Below are 18,062 nucleotides of genomic sequence, written 5' to 3'. Positions count from 1 at the left end.
GGGGGGCTCCACACCCCAGATGAAGGCTCTGTAGCCGAAACATGTCGGGTGGACTCCTCACGATTACCGCGATTGATCGTTTTTGAGCTGTTTTTTGATCTCCTATCATGTGAGTGTTCCCTTTATTATTTTAATAAATTGATGTTTTTTAAACGATATCATGCCATGTGAGCTTTATTTCTCGCATGGTATTTGAAACATCCGTTTGGCCTGTTGTACCGTTTGGGGACGTTTGAAGCTGTGGTGAGACCCCTCCCCCCATTTGAAGCTGAGGATATCTGACGATTCACCTTATCAGACCTGGTGGTCAATTAAGCTTCCTTAGACTTGTAAGACGTAGGTCTTTTCAAGTCACCTGATTCTGGTAAGCCTTTCTTGATGCTCCGGTGATGGTCCTGCTACCTATTTAGACCCTCCATCCATCTGTGGTTCCTTACCTATTTATTCATCTGCCAGAAGTGTTTAATTTTGTTTACGAGGAAGCTTGGGAGTTCCATTTCTCAATACTCAACCCTCATAGACTTTTGGTGGTGGTTTTCTATTCCACTAGTCACTATTAATTCAATTGTCAATCTTCATGGACTATATTGGTTGATTTGTCACTTATGTATGATTTTAGATTCACCACACTATTTTTGTATTATTGGTTTATTATATTCACTGTATCTCAAATGTCATTTTGAAGCACTTAGTGTTGTTTTTATATAATTTTAGCCCTTTGAGGGATGGCTAAAATTTTGCTCACTGTTTAGTTATGTAAGATCTATTATTCACTTATACACATAGCGCTACACTATTATATAATATAGTTTAATTGAAAAGAGGAAATGGAAAACAGGAACAACTTTTAGACATTACAGGAATATCTACAAATAGCCATTTGCACAGGCGTGGTTCAAAAGAACTACAGGAGATCAACAGCACTATGATACAGTAATGGTTGAACAAAAAAAAAAACGGTGAAAAAAAAGTATTTTATTTGAAAAAAATGACAATTGTTAATGATACGCAGTGCAAAGAGTAAACTAAATGTCACTCTGTTAAGGTTTACATCTCCTTTAAAATGGAAACAAAAACAAAACAAAAATTCTGGCAGATTGTGACAATTGCAAAATGTTTCTCTAATTATTTTTGTGTGTGTCGGAAGTATAACAAAAAAATAAATAAATAAATAAAGTGCTTCTCTTTTTTAAGATCATTTTGGTCTGGTCTGTCAGGGGTTACTATGTAAACTATCTGGTGGGGGGAGGGCTCAGGAAATGTTTACTCTCACATGAAACATTGTAAAAAGTAGACAAATTAAAATCAGTTATGCCCCATACACACGGTCGGATTTTCCGATGGAAAATGTCCGATCGGAGCATGTTGTCGGAAATTCCGACCGTGTGTGGGCTCCATCGGACATTTTCCATCGGATTTTCCGACACACAAAGTTGGAGAGCAGGAGATAAAATTTTCCGACAACAAAATCCGTTGTCGGAAATTCCGATCGTGTGTACACAAATCCGACGAACAAAGTGCCACGCATGCTCAGAATAAATAAAGAGATGAAAGCTATTGGCCACTGCCCCGTTTATAGTCCCGACGTACATGTTTTACGTCACCGCGTTTAGAACGATCGGATTTTCCGACAACTTTGTGTGACCGTGTGTATGCAAGACAAGTTTGAGCCAACATCCGTCAGAAAAAATCCTAGGATTTTGTTGTCGGAATGTCCGAACAAAGTCCAACCGTGTGTACGCCCTATTACAGGTGGACTTGTGTCTTTTTTCAACCCCGGCAGCTCGAGTCATTTCCAGTAATTGTCTAAATGGAAAGTGAAAGTATCTGAGACCGAGCAACTGCTACGACTGCAACTGACACAGAAAATAGAACAAAAATAACTGAGAAAGATAGAGAAAAAAGCAAAACAAAAAAAAAAAAAAAATTATCAGCAATGGATGTTAGACAGCTAGTTGCCAAAATCAAGAAGTTCAGGCTGGATGATGGAGATCTGGACAGTCAAGGTTACACAAGAGTCCTACTACAGCTGTTTGGCTACACAGGACATGGAAAATCTTCCTTCATTAACTCCTGCAAGTACGTCCTGGAAAAGGGTGAGAGCTTGAAAGAACACGCTGAGGCCCGAGAAACCAACCACGGACTGACCATGGTCAGAAATGCCTATCCGCTTACCAAAGTGGTCACCATGGTAGACAACAGAGGATGCAGCAAAATGAATGATTTTGAAAAAGCTGAAGTGTATGCCCAGTTGGGTGAGTAACATTCTGAGAGCTCCAAAGGCTACGGGACTGGCAGGCTAGCCAAAAAAAACAAATAATGTCAAATCCAGATGATGCCCCTTAGCTCTGTAACACTTTGTTGGTCACTCCATAGAACTAGAACTCTTATATGACTATTGTAGTTGTGGTTGTAGTAGCGATACTTATTCTTCTACATATTTTTGGTAAAAAAAAATCGCAATAAGCGTTTATTGATTGGTTTGTGATTGGTTTATAGCGTCTACAAAATAGGGGATAGTTTTATGGCATTTTTATTAATATTTTTTTTACTAGTGATGGCGGCAATCAGCGATTTTTATTGTGACTGCGACAATATGGCGGACAGATCAGACACTTTTGGTGCGATTTTGGGACCATTCAAATTTATACAGTGATCAGTGTGATTAAAATGCATTGATTACTGTGTAAATGTGACTGGCAGTGAAGGGGTTAATCACTAGGGGGCAGTGAAGGGGTTAAGTGTGTCCCAGGGAGTGATTATAACTGTGGGGGGATGGGCTATGTGTGACACGACACTGATCACCGCTCCCGATTACAGAGAGCTGTGATCAGTGTCCTGAACTAGGCAGAACATGGAAATGCTTGTTTACATCAGCATTTCCCCGTTCTTCCTCTCCGTGAGACAAACGCGGGTATCCCCGTGGACATTGAGTCTACGGGACCCGGGATCACACTCACGGAGTTCACAGCGGGCACGCGCCCGCAAACCGCTTCTTAAAGGGCAATGTACAGGTACGGTAATATGCCTGTACCTGCCATTCTGCCAATGTATATCAGCGTGAGCCGGTCGACAAGTGGATAAATGGAGGAGAATAGGGAGTTAATTAAGGCTGATTAGAGTAAATTAGGGGTTATTAAGGGGTTAAACAGAGGAACATTTGTTCATCCCATTAATCTGCAGATGAAGAAACAGAAATATACAAAAAGAAACAATGTTTCTTTTTATGTTAGTGTTTCAGGGCTGAGCAATGTTGGTAATAAACATTGTGGGCTGCTTTTTTTTTTTTTGACAGCTCCAATTACCGGACTTCTTTAACACTGGGGAGACCCCACTGACAGTTCAAAGACCCGAGCCTGAAAGTATCGGTTTCCGGTATCGGTGCATTTGCACGAGTACCGATACTTGTGCAAATACTCTGTATCGGCACTGATACCGATACTGATACTATTATCTGTGCAACCCTGGCCTTAATCATAGCATGAGGTTATGATTAAGCCCATTATGGCCGAAACATGTTAGCTGTATGCACTGTGATTTTTAGAATGTAGGATTTGTATTTCTGAACTCACCGAGTAGCCAGTCTGTACTTATCACGGACTTCTGTTCTAGGAATGAATATCCCAGCCAAGAGCACTGGTTTCCACCAAGTGGTTAATAGAGCAGCAGAGTTTTGGATTTGTTCTCTGTTATACTGCAGATCAAACAGAGGTTAATGCAGCTTCATTGGTTGTAAAGAAGAGGAGGGTTTGGTTCCACTTGATGTCTGAGCCTAGAAAAGTGAGATCCGGCCATATTGGAGAACACGGTGCCTTGGGGCCACTATGTTCTGCTCAGCTGAGCCATTACTGATTAGTCTGAATGTGCATAAAATTTTCAAGCATCAAGTTAAAAAGAATGTAAGCCACGGTGGGGCACTGTTTTTTTTAAAGTTATGTACACTCCAGAGCTTGGGGGCAACAAATCATCACCATAGGGGTCAGCCAGTTGACAGCAACTGTGAGATCTCAGTTGTGGCTCTCATCTACAGAGTCATTCTCAAAGTAAATAAATGGGCAAATGTATCAGTTTTATATTATTATTATTTGTATTATTCAGAGCATATAAGCCTTTAATAATATGATTCCAGGTATAATATTCCTACATAAACCTAATTAAGTCTGGTTCTCTATAAAGTGGAACTCTAAAAGTGACTGTGAATTAATTATGCACACATTATAATTGAAGAAACGTATAACCACTTCAGCTCCGGAAGGTCCCCACCCCCTTCTGACCATTTTTTGCGATACAGCACTGTGTTACTTTAAGTGACAATTGCGCAGTCATGCAACGCTGTACCCAAATAAAATTGGTATCCTTTTTCTTCCCACAAATAGAGCTTTCTTTTGGTGGTATTTGATCACTTCTGCAGGTTTTTATTTTTTGCGCTATAAAGAAAAAAATGCCGACAATTAAAAAAAATCTATATATATTTTCTGCTATGAAACATATCCAAGTAAAAAATCATATATATATATATATATATATATATATATATATATATATATATATATATATATGGGTGCCTGAATTACAGCAGCGGGGGGTGGTTTTGAAGCACCTGATTAGAGCCATAGGCTCTTATAGGTGTCAAAAAACGTGACCTGCGAGCGCTATGCTGGGTGCTCGCAGGTCACTCAGCTTAGTTAGAAAAACGAATGAATATTCGCTTTCCTAACACTAAACCGCCTCTTTGCCAATCAGATCTGTTACCTCTCACCTGATTGGCTGAAACGCCAGGCGTCCAATAATAGCAGAGGACGGGTGGAGAGGACAGAAGAAGACATCGAGGAGCTGTCCCACTGAGACAAGTAAGTGCAGACGGCAGGCCGGCGGGGGGCACAGTGGCTGCATTTGATGGCACAGTGGCTGCGTTTAATGGGCACTGTGGCTGCGTTTGATGGCACAGTTTCTGCATTTTATGGGGCACAGTGGCTGCATTTGATGGCACAGTGGCTGTGATTCATGGGCACAGTGGCTTCGATTGATGGGCACAGTGGCTGCATTTGATGGCACAGTGGCTGTGATTGATGGGCACAGTGGCTGCATTTGATGGGCACAGTGGCTGCATTTGATGGCACAGTGGCTGTGATTCATGGGCACAGTGGCTTCGATTGATGGGCACAGTGGCTGCATTTGATGGCACAGTGGCTGTGATTGATGGGCACAGTGGCTGTGTTTGATGGGCACAGTGGCTGCATTTGATGGGCACAGTGACTGCGATTGATGGTACAGTGGCTGCCTTTGATGGCACAGTAGGGGCAATTGATGGGCACAGTGGCTGCATTTGATGGCACAGTGGCTGCCTTTGATGGCACAGTAGGGGCAATTGATGGGCACAGTGGCTGCATTTGATGGCACAGTGGCTGCGATTGATGGGCACAGTGGCTGCGATTGACAGGCACAGTGGCTGCGATTGATGGGCACAGTGGCTGCGATTGATGGTACAGTGGCTGCGATTGATGGGCACAGTGGCTGCGTTTGATGAGCACAGTGGCTGAGTTTGATGGGCACAGTGGCTGCGATTGTTCGGCACAGTGGCTGCGATTGATGGGCACAGTGGCTGCGATTGATGGTACAGTGGCAGCAATTGATGGGCACAATGGCTGCGATCTGTGATAACGTCCTGTAAAGAAAATGCAACTGTATTCTTAATTGCTATGAGAACACCATTGTGTTTTGATTCTGCATTAGCAAAAAAATATGCGGATACTGTGTATGGGAACATTTGGACTCTTTGGTGGCTGAGAAATTTGTTTCCTGTATACATAGAACATCCCCTTTCAGTTTCTGGGCTTTGGACCACATGAGTTTGTGCTTAAAGGGCTATTCAAACCCTTAACGTTGAGGGAAACAAATCTAATAGTCATCGCAAATCAAAACGCAGTCAGCAGACGTTCTTTGTACAGACTTATGAGGAGGAGGAGAAGTATTTGATGCATTAATGGGGTTGTACTTACAAGAAGTACAAGTTCTACAAGTTCAGTAAAGAGGAAATGGCGCCATCTATTGGGGAAGATAGGTGCAACAAGCAAATGGTAGAATGGATAAAGCAGGGGTGTCCAAACTTTTTTCAAAGAGGGCCAAATTACATGAAGTGAACATGCGTGAGGGCCGATCATGTTGCCTGACTTTTTTTGAACCATTGAAATTAAATGCAAATGTAATATTTTATGCAAAGTTTATTGCAAACGGCATACTATTCATTTCATAATATTGATGACAATATATGATGATATATAATATATATATATCTTTTCCGTTCAGGGTAACGATGAGCTCAGGCGTGTTATGTTTAAAAATATATCTCTCTCTCTTTATATAGCTCTCTCTCTTCATCTCTCTATCCCTTTCTCTATATTTCTCGCTATATCTCTCTATATATTCTTCCTCGCTGGCCAGACACGCCCCTGGCAGATTTTTTTTTCTTAAGGGAAGTATCTGCCCTCCTAAATTAGCCCCGCCCCTGAAACGCATTGCCCGTACATGCAAATTTTGTTTGAACTATTTAAATGGAAAAATATTTTTGGACTCTAGATTTCTGGTGTGATGCATTCTCTGTGCCTTGTCAATTCCAGGAAACTTCATCCCCATCGGAAAGAAAGTTGAATGGAGAAACAATTACAAGGCTATGATGGAGGACATCGAAGATGCTGAACCAAATTCCTCAGACTTTATTGTCCCCATCTTTGTGTACAGGTAAGTGATTCTTGTGTTAGATGAGGACTCCTTGGAGCAGATTGGTTTCCAGGAATTAGATGGTGGGCTGATCTAATGATATGTTTGCTGGTGATATGTTCAGAACTGAAGGTGACCATGTTTTTTTTTTTTTTGGTATTTACAAGAAAATCTTATGGTTTGGGGTCAACATTATTTTCTTTAATTAGTGTTAAGCATGTATATTTCTGTTCTCTAATTTTTTCTGGTGATCCCCCTAACAAGAGTACTTCCTGACATAGTGTAAGAGATACCAAGTGCAGGTATCCAGCATCAGCAGGGATGACCAGTCCAGTGTAGCTATACTTAGGAAACTGGAATCAGACTGAGTATGGTTAGAATGAAGTTTATTAACCACTTAAGGACCACCCTATAGCAGATATATTGCTACAGGGTGGCCCTCCTGTGCAGAATCACGTATATATAGTTACATAGTTAGTCAGGTTGAAAAAAGACACAAGTCCATCTAGTTCAACCAAAAAAACAAATACAATCCCATATACACATTCCTTCATCCACAGTTGATCCAGAGGAAGGCGAAAAACCTCAGCAAAGCATGCTCCACTATGGGAATGTTTGACCATTCTTCCATTATGAGGTCAGGCACCTATGTTGGACAAGAAGTCTCCACTCTAATTCATCCCAAAAAGTGTTCTATCAGGTTGAGGTCAGGACTCTGTGCAGGCCAATCAAGTGCTTCCACCCCAAACTTGCTCATCCATGTCTTTATGGACCTTGCTTTGTGCACTGGTGCGCAGTCATGTTGGAACAGGAAGGGGCCATCCCCAAACTGTTCCCACAAAGGTGGGAGCATGAAATGGTCCAAAATGTCTTGGTATTTCCTTCACTGGAACTAAGGGGCCAAGCCCAACCCCTGAAAAACAACCCCCACATCATAACCCCCCTCAAAAAAAATATTTGGACCAGTGCACAAAGCAAGGTCCATAAAGACATGGATGAGCGAGTTTGGGGTGGAGGAACTTGACTGGCCTGCACAGAGTCATGACTTCAACCCGATAGAACACCTTTTGGGATGAATTAGAGCAGAGACTGCGAGCCAGGCCTTCTTGTCCAACATCAGTGCCTGACCTCACAAAAGTACTTCTGGAAGAATGGTCAAACATTCACATAGACACACTCCTAAACCTTGTGGACAGCCTTCCCAGAAGAGTTGAAGCTGTTATAGCTGCAAAGGGTGGGCCAACTCAGTATTGATCCCTACGGACTAAGACTGGGATGCCATTAAAGTTCATGTTTGTGTAAAGGCAGGTGTCCCAATACTTTTGGTAATATAGTGTACCGTCCTAGCAGCCAGCATCAGGTTGAGCCTAATTACTGGCATCTGCTGGGAGACACCTGCTGGTGAACACCAGAACTACGCCCTGTAGCTCTGGGGACCACAGTGCAACCAGCAGGTGATCCAGGTCCTGACACACAGGGTGACAGGGTGATAGGGCATTCATTAAAAAAAAAAAAAAAAAAACTTACTAAATATATATTTTTCACTCAAACTAAAGACACATTAAAGCATGCACATAAGTGTTAAGGGGTCGCTTTATTCATTTACATGGATAAACATTGTGTTCTTCTTCTACTCTTCTCCAGTGTCAGAAAACAAATATCAGCAGGAGAAAAGCAAGATGTGAAAAAATTTATGGAAAACTGCGTAAAAATGACAGGTAACATTTTCCTGTATAAAGACCTCATGTTGGTGATATGATTCCATTACTCTTGTCCTTTAACTGCCATTCATTCTACTAACCTTGCTGCCATCTCTTTGGTCAGCATGTGATTGGCCACAATACCTGTCAGTCAGACACCAGGGGTGGGATTACTGCAGACAGCTGTAGCAGGGAAGAAAATCCTGCACTGCAACACATGAGTCCTAGAGAGGAAGTGACAGCCGTATGACCCTTATGCTGCTAAGTGAAGGAACTGGGGCAGATTTTTACCAAATATGATTCGACAATAAGGGGCGTATTTCTAAAAAAAGCAGAGCTATATGTCCGGTGACACTGCATGTACATTCATCCTATGTGAATGGGGGGCAAAAACAAATGTTATAAGACTATTTTCTTTCCAGGTCGAATTTTTTTTCATTTGTAATAGCAAAGTGAGACAGGAAAATACTGCATTATGGTCACTAGAGGTAGCTGATAGTCATAGGGAAATATTTTATTTGTATTTGTTTTATAATATATATATATAGTGTCACGGAATGTCCCACACTCCGCTTGAGTGCTTCCGTCATATACCACTTCCTCCCAGTCCGTATACAGATAGCCCAACCTCTCTGAGCACAAAACAAGGCGACACTTGCTTGTTGCTACCAAGAACTCACTTTATTTAGAATCAAAATTACAAGACTTTATATGCCGTTGGAACCTCCTCTAACAATACAACTGTAACTTAATTAACATGAGCTAATTATCTAATCTTTTATACAGCCTAGGTGACTGAGACATGACCTTTCGCCCAGACTTGTGGTCACCGAGCTTCACACAGTTATATCAACACAATAGCAGCTCCAATAGGAGTCGTCCCGTCTCCTACATTGTATAGAGGACAATGTCATCAGCTCATTCAATTAACATAAACACAGGTAGTTGGAATTGATGACACCAGCATCTCCTCACAGGATGTGTCCCAACAGAATGAATCAGTCTTATCAGCAGGGGGCTGCTGGAGGAATCCCCCCTCCCTCTTCAGGGACACAAATCTACAGTAAGGAGTCCCCATACAATATATACATATATACACGACTGAGTCCGATTAGTACAGTTCAGCCTGGATTTCTCATTCACCTCACAAAGAGTATTGTTCCATTGAAAATCCAGGGCCCATAATCAAAAGGCAACAGGCTTGCATACAGTCCTCTCCAACAGCCTCTGTTCTGGCTAGGTCTGTCACATTTCTCCCCTTTCGGCAGGAGACTAACACAGGAAGAGACCCCAGACGGGTTGACTCCGAAGTTAGTCAGTAGTTCCAGTCCTCTAATGCCTGTACCCACACAGTACCCCAAATAAATTGTTCCAAACAAAGTATTACTCACCCAGCCAACCTCTGCCTCTCTCAGAGAACATATTTGCCGCTGGGGAGAGGCCTGGACTGGCTCTTCTCCCTGGAATCCTTTCTGCCGCTGGAGAGAAGACAGGGTGTCTGGGCTCACTCTGTCATGCTGTTGGGGATCTTGGCCTACTGCCCAGCATCCCTGGGGTATACAGGTGGAGACTGAAGTCCCATCCACCTTCACAGGAAATCCATCCTCTGTTAGTTGAGGGCAGAGGCCAGCAGTCCTCGGCCCTGTTGCCAGCCCTTCTGCTGGAAACCCCACACCATCTGTTCCAGCTAACTGTTGGGGAGGGAGGCCGACTGCCCCACCTCCCTGGAACTCTGTAGTTGTTGCCGGTGCTGGGCAGAGGTTGGTAGCACTCTGCCCTGTTGCCAACACTTCTGCTGGGGACTCCGCATCCTCCGCTCCGGCTAACCGTTGGGGCAGGAGGCTGGCTTCCTCCACTCCCAAACTGTGTAGCTGCCATTGGGGAGGTGAGCCGGCTGCTTCCTTTTCCATTACCTCATCTGGCTGCTGGGACGACATGTCGATGGTACTGTCTCCCAGGTGCACTGATCTTTGCTGGGGAGGGAAGGCCGCTTCCTCCACCCTGGCCAACTGTTGGGGAGGGACAACGAACACCTCCTCTCCCTTCTCCCCCTGTATCTGCTGCTGGGAAGTGATTGCCACCTTCTCACCCTGAGCCTCCGAAACTGCCACAGGTGTGGGGCAGAGGTCTTGGACCCTCTGTCCGGTTGCCAGCACTTCTGCTGGGGGTTTGCTAGGTGGTTCCTCCTCTACAGAAATGTCTATTAAATCCCCAGTCTCTGGAAGTGGTAAAAGTGTGGGACAGAGGTCTTGGACCCTCTGTTCAGTTACCAGATCTTCAGCTGGAGAAGTTTGTTTTAACTCCATAGATGCTGCTGGCAGAAAATCACATGTCCCTGTCAGTGTTGTGGGAGAAAGGCCGACTACCTCTTCTCTCAGGAAGGCCGAAGCCACTGTTGGTGCTGGGCAGAACACAGTGAACTTTGGCCCTGATAGCAGCTCTTCTGCTGGAGGCTCATCAGGTTGTTTTTCCTCAGCAGAAAAGTCTATCAAATCCCATGTCTCTGCAACTGATGTCTGGGGATAGAGGTTCACCATCTCCTGTCCATGGAACCCAGAAGATGCTATCATTTCTGGGCAGAGGTTAGCAGATCTCTGCCCTGTTGTCAGCACTTCAGGTTTGGGGACGGCAATCTCCGGATTTTCCACTGCCGATTATCTGGCATGCTGCTGAACTTGTTCTAGCAGTTTCCTGTATGCCCTTTCCAGATGCTGTTCCTTCCTTAGCAAATGGTCCAGATCAGGTTTGAGCTCTGAGACCCCTGCAAGACCGAGCATAGACTCTCTATATTCTCTCAGGTCCTCAAGGTCAGGTTCCCCTTCATCGCCAAACATAAAAAGATCTGTAAGGTTCTCCCACAGCAATCCAGGGCCGCCAAAGTCATATCCCTCCGGAGAGCATTCTGTCGTCTCCCCTAAATATCCCTCCTCTGCGTGCCATTGCAGAGCCCGATAACGATTGTCCAGCTCTATCTCCTGCTGGACCAACCTGTCCAACTCAGTCACCCATTGCTCCTGGGGCTGCTCTCCCAGGAATGCCATCCGCAATGCCCGTTGGTCACTGGCCCGTTGCTCTTGGGTTGGAAAGCACTGCCCTGTTTTATACCAGCGAGACGGAGGGCTGCAATCCAGAGCTCCACCCGAATTTGCTGCCTAAGCTCCAGGTATCCATCCTCAGACACAGTCCTGGTGTATGTTGAAAGGATGATTCGCAGCAGCCTCGGGAATTCTGATGCCAGGTCCATATCTCCGCTGGGGTGACTGAAGTCTGCTATCCTGATCTTGGATCCAGGTGGAGGTTTAAATTTCCCAGACTGCAGGAAGCTTTCCCGCTGCTTGCCACCAATGTCACGGAACGTCCCACACTCTGCTTGAGTGCTTCCGTCATATACCACTTCCTCCCAGTCTGTATACAGATATCCCAACCTCTCTGAGCACAAAACAAGGCGACACTTGCTTGTTGCTACCAAGAACTCACTTTACTTAGAATCAAAATTACAAGACTTTATATGCCGTTGGAACCTCCTCTAACAATAGAACTGTAAGCTAATTAACATAATTGACATGAGCTAATTAACTAATCCTTTATACAGCCTAGGTGACTGAGACATGACCTATTGCCCAGACTGAGTTAATTATCACAGGACATTTCTCACAATAGCAGCTCCAATAGGAGTCGTCCCGTCTCCTACATTGTATAGAGGACAATGTCATCAGCTCATTCAAGTAACATAAACACAGGTAATTGGAATTGATGACACCAGCATCTCCTCACAGGATGTGTCCCAACAGAATGAATCAGTCTTATCAGCAGGGGGCTGCTGGAGGAATCCCCCCTCCCTCTTCAGGGACACAAATCTACAGTAAGGAGTCCCCATACAATATATACATATATACACGACTGAGTCTGATTAGTGCAGTTCAGCCTGGATTTCTCATTCACCTCACAAAGAGTATTGTTCCATTGAAAATCCAGGACCCATAATCAAAAGGCAACAGGCTTGCATACAGTCCTCTCCAAAAGCCTCTGTTCTGGCTAGGTCTGTCACAACTTGTCAGCGGATGCAGGGTGTCACTTGTCAGGGGATGAAGGGTGTCACTTACCAGGAGATGCAGGTTGTCACTTGTCAGCGGATGCAGGGTGTCACTTGTCAGGGGATGAAGGGTGTCACTTGTCAGGGGATGCAGGGTGTCACTTGTCAGGGGATGAAGGGTGTCACTTACCAGGAGATGCAGGGTGTCACTTGTCAGGGGATGCAGGGTGTCACTTGTCAGTGGATGCAGGGTGTCACTTGTCAGTGGATGCAGGGTGTCATTTGTCAGGGGATGCAGGGTGTCACTTGTCAGCGGATGCAGGGTGTCACTTGTCAGCGGATGCAGGGTGTCACTTGTCAGGGGATGCAGTGTGTCACTTGTCAGTGGATGCAGGGTGTCACTTGTCAGCGGATGCAGGGTGTCACTTGTCAGGGGATGCAGTGTGTCACTTGTCAGGGGATGTAGGGTGTCACTTGTCAGGGGATGAAGGGTGTCACTTGTCAGGGGATGTAGGGTGTCACTTGTCAGGGGATGAAGGGTGTCACTTACCAGGGGATGCAGGGTGTCACTTGTCAGGGGATGCAGGGTGTCACTTGTCAGGGGATGCAGGGTGTCACTTGTCAGGGGATGCAGGGTGTCACTTGTCAGGGGATGCAGGGTGTTACTTGTCAGGGGATGCAGGGTGTCACTTGTCAGGGGATGCAGGGTGTCACTTGTCAGCGGATGCAGGGTGTCACTTGTCAGGGGATGCAGGGTGTCACTTGTCAGTGGATGCAGGGTGTCACTTGTCAGGAGATGCAGGGTGTCACTTGTCAGCGGATGCAGGGTGTCACTTGTCAGGGGATGCAGGGTGTCACTTGTCACGTCACTTGTCAGCGGATGCAGGGTGTCACTTGTCACGTCACTTGTCAGTGGATGCAGGGTGTCACTTGTCAGGAGATGCAGGGTGTCACTTGTCAGGGGATGCAGGGTGTCACTTGTCAGGGGATGAAGGGTGTCACTTGTCAGGGGATGAAGGGTGTCACTTGTCAGGGGATGCAGGGTGTCACTTGTCAGTGGATGCAGGGTGTCACTTGTCAGGGGATGCAGGGTGTCACTTGTCAGCGGATGCAGGGTGTCACTTGTCAGGGGATGCAGGGTGTCACTTGTCAGTGGATGCAGGGTGTCACTTGTCAGGGGATGAAGGGTGTCACTTGTCAGGGGATGAAGGGTGTCACTTGTCAGGGGATGCAGGGTGTCACTTGTCAGTGGATGCAGGGTGTCACTTGTCAGGGGATGCAGGGTGTCACTTGTCAGTGGATGCAGGGTGTCACTTGTCAGGGGATGCAGGGTGTCACTTGTCAGGGGATGCAGGGTGTTACTTGTCAGGGGATGCAGGGTGTCACTTGTCAGGGGATGCAGGGTGTCACTTGTCAGGGGATGCAGGGTGTCACTTGTCAGTGGATGCAGGGTGTCACTTGTCAGGGGATGCAGGGTGTCACTTGTCATCGGATGTAGGGTGTCACTTGTCAGGGGATGTAGGGTGTCACTTGTCAGCGGATGCAGGGTGTCACTTGTCAGGGGATGCAGGGTGTCACTTGTCAGCGGATGCAGGGTGTCACTTGTCAGGGGATGCAGGGTGTCACTTGTCAGGGGATGAAGGGTGTCACTTGTCAGGGGATGCAGGGTGTTACTTGTCAGGGGATGCAGGGTGTCACTTGTCAGGGGATGCAGGGTGTTACTTGTCAGGGGATGCAGGGTGTCACTTGTCAGCGGATGCAGGGTGTCACTTGTCAGGGGATGCAGGGTGTTACTTGTCAGGGGATGCAGGGTGTCACTTGTCAGCGGATGCAGGGTGTCACTTGTCAGCGGATGCAGGGTGTCACTTGTCATGTCGCCTGCCACTGGGTCAAATGGGGCCCCGTCAGGTAGGATGTACGGGGGCCCCATGATTTCTAACATTCAGGGGGGCAGCAAACTCCCGCCTGCTAGCCAGCCCGTTTTGTTGGCACTGCTGCTTATTTCACGGGGACCGATTGGACTTGTGTACCCTCACTTCCTTGTAGCAGGGGAACGCGCGATAGGGCGGACGTGATGTAATCAGCCGGAAATGATGCAAGACATGGGAGGCCCTATCTTGCGTTCCACTGCTACCAGGAAGTGAGAGTACACAAGCCCGATCGGTCCCCGTTAAATAATAAGCAGTGGTGCCGGCGAAACGGGCTGGCTAGTGGGCAGGAGTTTGCCGTGGATCCGGCCCTGCTCGCGGGGCCCCCTATTCAGCGGGGCCCATGGGCTTGAGCCCACTCAAGCCCAATGATAAGTCCGGCCCTGATGGTGAGGCTGCATTGCTGGGCACTGGTGAGGCTGCATTTGACAGGCACTGATCAGGCTGATTGATGGGCACTTTGGAGTGAGCAGCCCGGGGCCTGGGTCCCACTTTGCACATTCAACAAAGACGGCCTGAGGACATTGTGTGTGTGTATATATATATATATATATACACACACACACACACAAACACTTTTTTTATTTTTTAGGTGGGGGGGCGGGAATCTTGGGTGAGTTCCCACACTTTTTTCCCCAGGACACCTACCAGAAACCACCATGAGCAGGCGAATTGGTACCCTTAGCAGTGCTGTAAAAGTGATCAGCCAATCGCTGGCGGAAATAAAAAATGCTGCAGTCATGATTATGGTATGACCATTTGCTGACAGGACAATTTTATGCATATATCGTTCAGCAAGTGGTACAAATCACTGTCCACCATTTATAAATAGCACTGGTAGACAAATGGTTATTGCAAAATTTTCCTGATTCGCTCTATGCTGTGTGAATGAGGAGTACTCAAACTGCCAAGAAAATAGCCTAATAACATTATATGTTGCCCTCATTGGCACAGTATGAATGTAATGTAACATGGGCCCAGTAATAGACAACCACCCCTAGCCATAGGCCTGCCATGCCTTATTAGAAATGTTCCTTTGGCTAAAGAGAATTCTTTGAGATGCTCACTGTGTTCCTCTTCTTCAGGTATCGTTCCCATCATTGTCCTCACCTTCAAAACGGAAGGAGATTACCTGGAAGTTGAGAAAATATTCAGACTCATGGGTGCGGAGACGGTGATGGCCATTGAGAATTATACCATGGAGAGTAAAATAAAAACTCTGGGAAGATCCTCCGAAATCCTGATGGTGATAGACACTGCCTTGAGGAACGTCAGTTTCCGCCTGGAACAGCCAAGAGACCCGAAAAAAGAACGGATAGAGAGGAAGAAATTTATGTACAACTACATCCATCAGATCGAACTTAATCAGGAGAGAGAAAAACATGAGAGAGAAAACGATGAGAGAGAAAGATTGGAGAGCGAAAGACGGAGGAGAGAACAACAACAACGTCAGGAAAGCTCAGGGGGAAGGGATTGTGCAATTTCTTAACATGCCGGCCTTATTACTCACATTATGAGTTAAAGGAATGTTTGAAAATTGCTCCATCTTTAAACCAAAAAACAATCTGCAGATAAAAAGTTCAGGCACACAGGGGTTCTTATACCTGCATCGGCCTTGAAAATTGCCCCAATAAGGTTGGATTCCAATCCGTTCTGACAAGCAAAGCTCCGACACTTCTTCATAGTGTTAAAGTTCTCCCGTGCCTTCCTGCCTCTAATGCCCCATACACACGATCGGACATTCTGACAACAAAACCGTGGATTTATTTCCGACGGATGTCGGCTCAAACTTGTCTTGCACACACACGGTCACACAAAGTTGGTCGGAAATTCCGAACGTCAAGAGCGCGGTGACGTACAACACGTACGACGAGCCGAGAAAAATGAAGTTCAATAGCCAGTGCGGCTCTTCTTCATGATTCCGAGCATGCGTAGTGTTTTGTGCATCGGAACACTCGGAATTTCTGACAACAAAGTTTGTTGTCGGAAAATTTGAGAACCTGCTCTCAAACATTTGTTGGTGGAAAGTCCGACAGCAAATGTTCGATGGAGCCTACACACGGTCGGACTTTCCGACAACAAGCTCACATCGAACATTTGTTATCGGAAAGTCCGACCGTGTGTACGCGGCATAACACATTTGTATTAGTCATTTTGGTAGCCCATCATAATCATTGGCCAATAAAATGTGGGGAAAGATCTTCTAGACGTGTCACTGCTTTGTCTACCAGAACGGCCTGGAATTGGCCACATCTGCAGACCTTTTTTAGATGTTTTAAATGTTTTTTTTTGGCTCATCAACATATCTGTCTTTAATTGTTAAAATACGATCTACTGTATAACATATGAAATCTATGGTCCTTTATGAGTAGGGGGTCAGTGGTGTGTCACTGGCGGCTGCAGCTTATAGGTCAGTTCTGTATGGTCACTAATGTACTGAGCAGCTTATGGAATGCCAGCTCAGAGTCTAGGGGAGTGCTCTGAAAGTCCTTCAACCCAACCACATCCATCGGTGGTTGTCGGGACCACTAGCTAGTGTATGGAACTAGTGTTGTTAGGACCACTAGCAATGTAAGGGGGGAGTTTGATGTAAGAGGGCACTTTAATGTAAGGGGGGGCTCTGGTGTAAGGTGGCACAATAATGTAAGGGGGGCTCTTATGTAAGGTGGCACATTATTGAAGGGGGGAACTCATTATGTAAAGGAGAACAAGGGAGACTCTTGATGTAAATGGGAGACTATTAATACGGGGGGGGGGGGCACATTGATGTAAAGGGAGACATTGATGTAAGGGTGGGACAGTTATGCACGATGGCGCATTGATGTAAGAGGGACACTGCTGTAAAGGGGGACTTTGACATTAGGGGGGACTTTGCTGTAAGGAAAGACACTGATGTAAGGGGGGACACTGATGTAAGGGGGGATTGCTATGTGAACGGGGAAATTCTTACTGTATGTAAAGGTTGACATCTTATATAGGGGGGAAGAGGGAGACTCTTGAATTAAAGGGAGAGTAATGATGTGCGTTTGTGAGGTCAGGCACTGATGTTGGACGAGAAGGCCTGGGTCGCAGTCTCCACTCTAATTCATCCCAAAGATGTTCTATTGGGTTGAGGTCAGGACTCTGTGCAGGCCAGTCAAGTTTCTCCACTCTAAACATGCTCATTCACACTATATTGCCAAGAGTTATGGGCCACCCCTGGAGGGCGGGGATTATGGTGTGTGGATATATATATATATATACAGTAGGGACGGAAAGTATTCAGACCCCCTTAAATTTTTCACTCTTTGTTATATTGCAGCCATTTGCTAAAATCATTTAAGTTCATTTTTTTCCTCATTAACCACTTGAGCCCCGGACCATTATGCTGCCTAAGGACCAGAGGTCTTTTTCCAATTTGGCACTGCGTCGCTTTAACTGCTAATTGCGCGGTTATGCAATGCTGTACCCAAACGAAATTTGCGTCCTTTTCTTCCCACAAATAGAGCTTTCTTTTGATGGTATTTGATCACTTCTGCAGTTTTTATTTTTTGCGCTATAAACGGAAAAAGACCGAAAATTTTGAAAAAAAATGATATTTTCTACTTTTTGTTATAAAAAAAATCCAATAAACTCAATTTTAGTCATACATTTAGGCCAAAATGTATTCGGCCACATGTCTTTGGTAAAAAAAATGTCAATAAG

At 45.5% G+C, this 18,062-nt stretch overlaps 1 protein-coding gene across 1 annotated transcript; it reads left to right on the top strand.

Annotated features, from left to right (window-relative positions):
- Window positions 1-1,803: 1,803 nt before the first annotated feature.
- On the top strand, window positions 1,804-17,966 carry LOC141148186 (uncharacterized). The gene is made up of 4 exons (XM_073635384.1): window positions 1,804-2,255; window positions 6,618-6,738; window positions 8,362-8,435; window positions 15,464-17,966. Exons 1-4 carry the CDS (start codon window positions 1,937-1,939, stop codon window positions 15,865-15,867), a joined length of 918 nt encoding a protein of 305 aa, XP_073491485.1. The 5' UTR covers window positions 1,804-1,936; the 3' UTR covers window positions 15,868-17,966.
- Window positions 17,967-18,062: the final 96 nt, after the last annotated feature.

This window comes from Aquarana catesbeiana, linkage group LG06, assembly GCF_042186555.1.
Source record: "Aquarana catesbeiana isolate 2022-GZ linkage group LG06, ASM4218655v1, whole genome shotgun sequence".
NCBI classification, from domain to species: domain Eukaryota; kingdom Metazoa; phylum Chordata; class Amphibia; order Anura; family Ranidae; genus Aquarana; species Aquarana catesbeiana.
The sequence above is the reverse complement of the archived record's forward strand: the minus strand, read 5'-3'. Positions and strand labels throughout refer to the sequence as shown.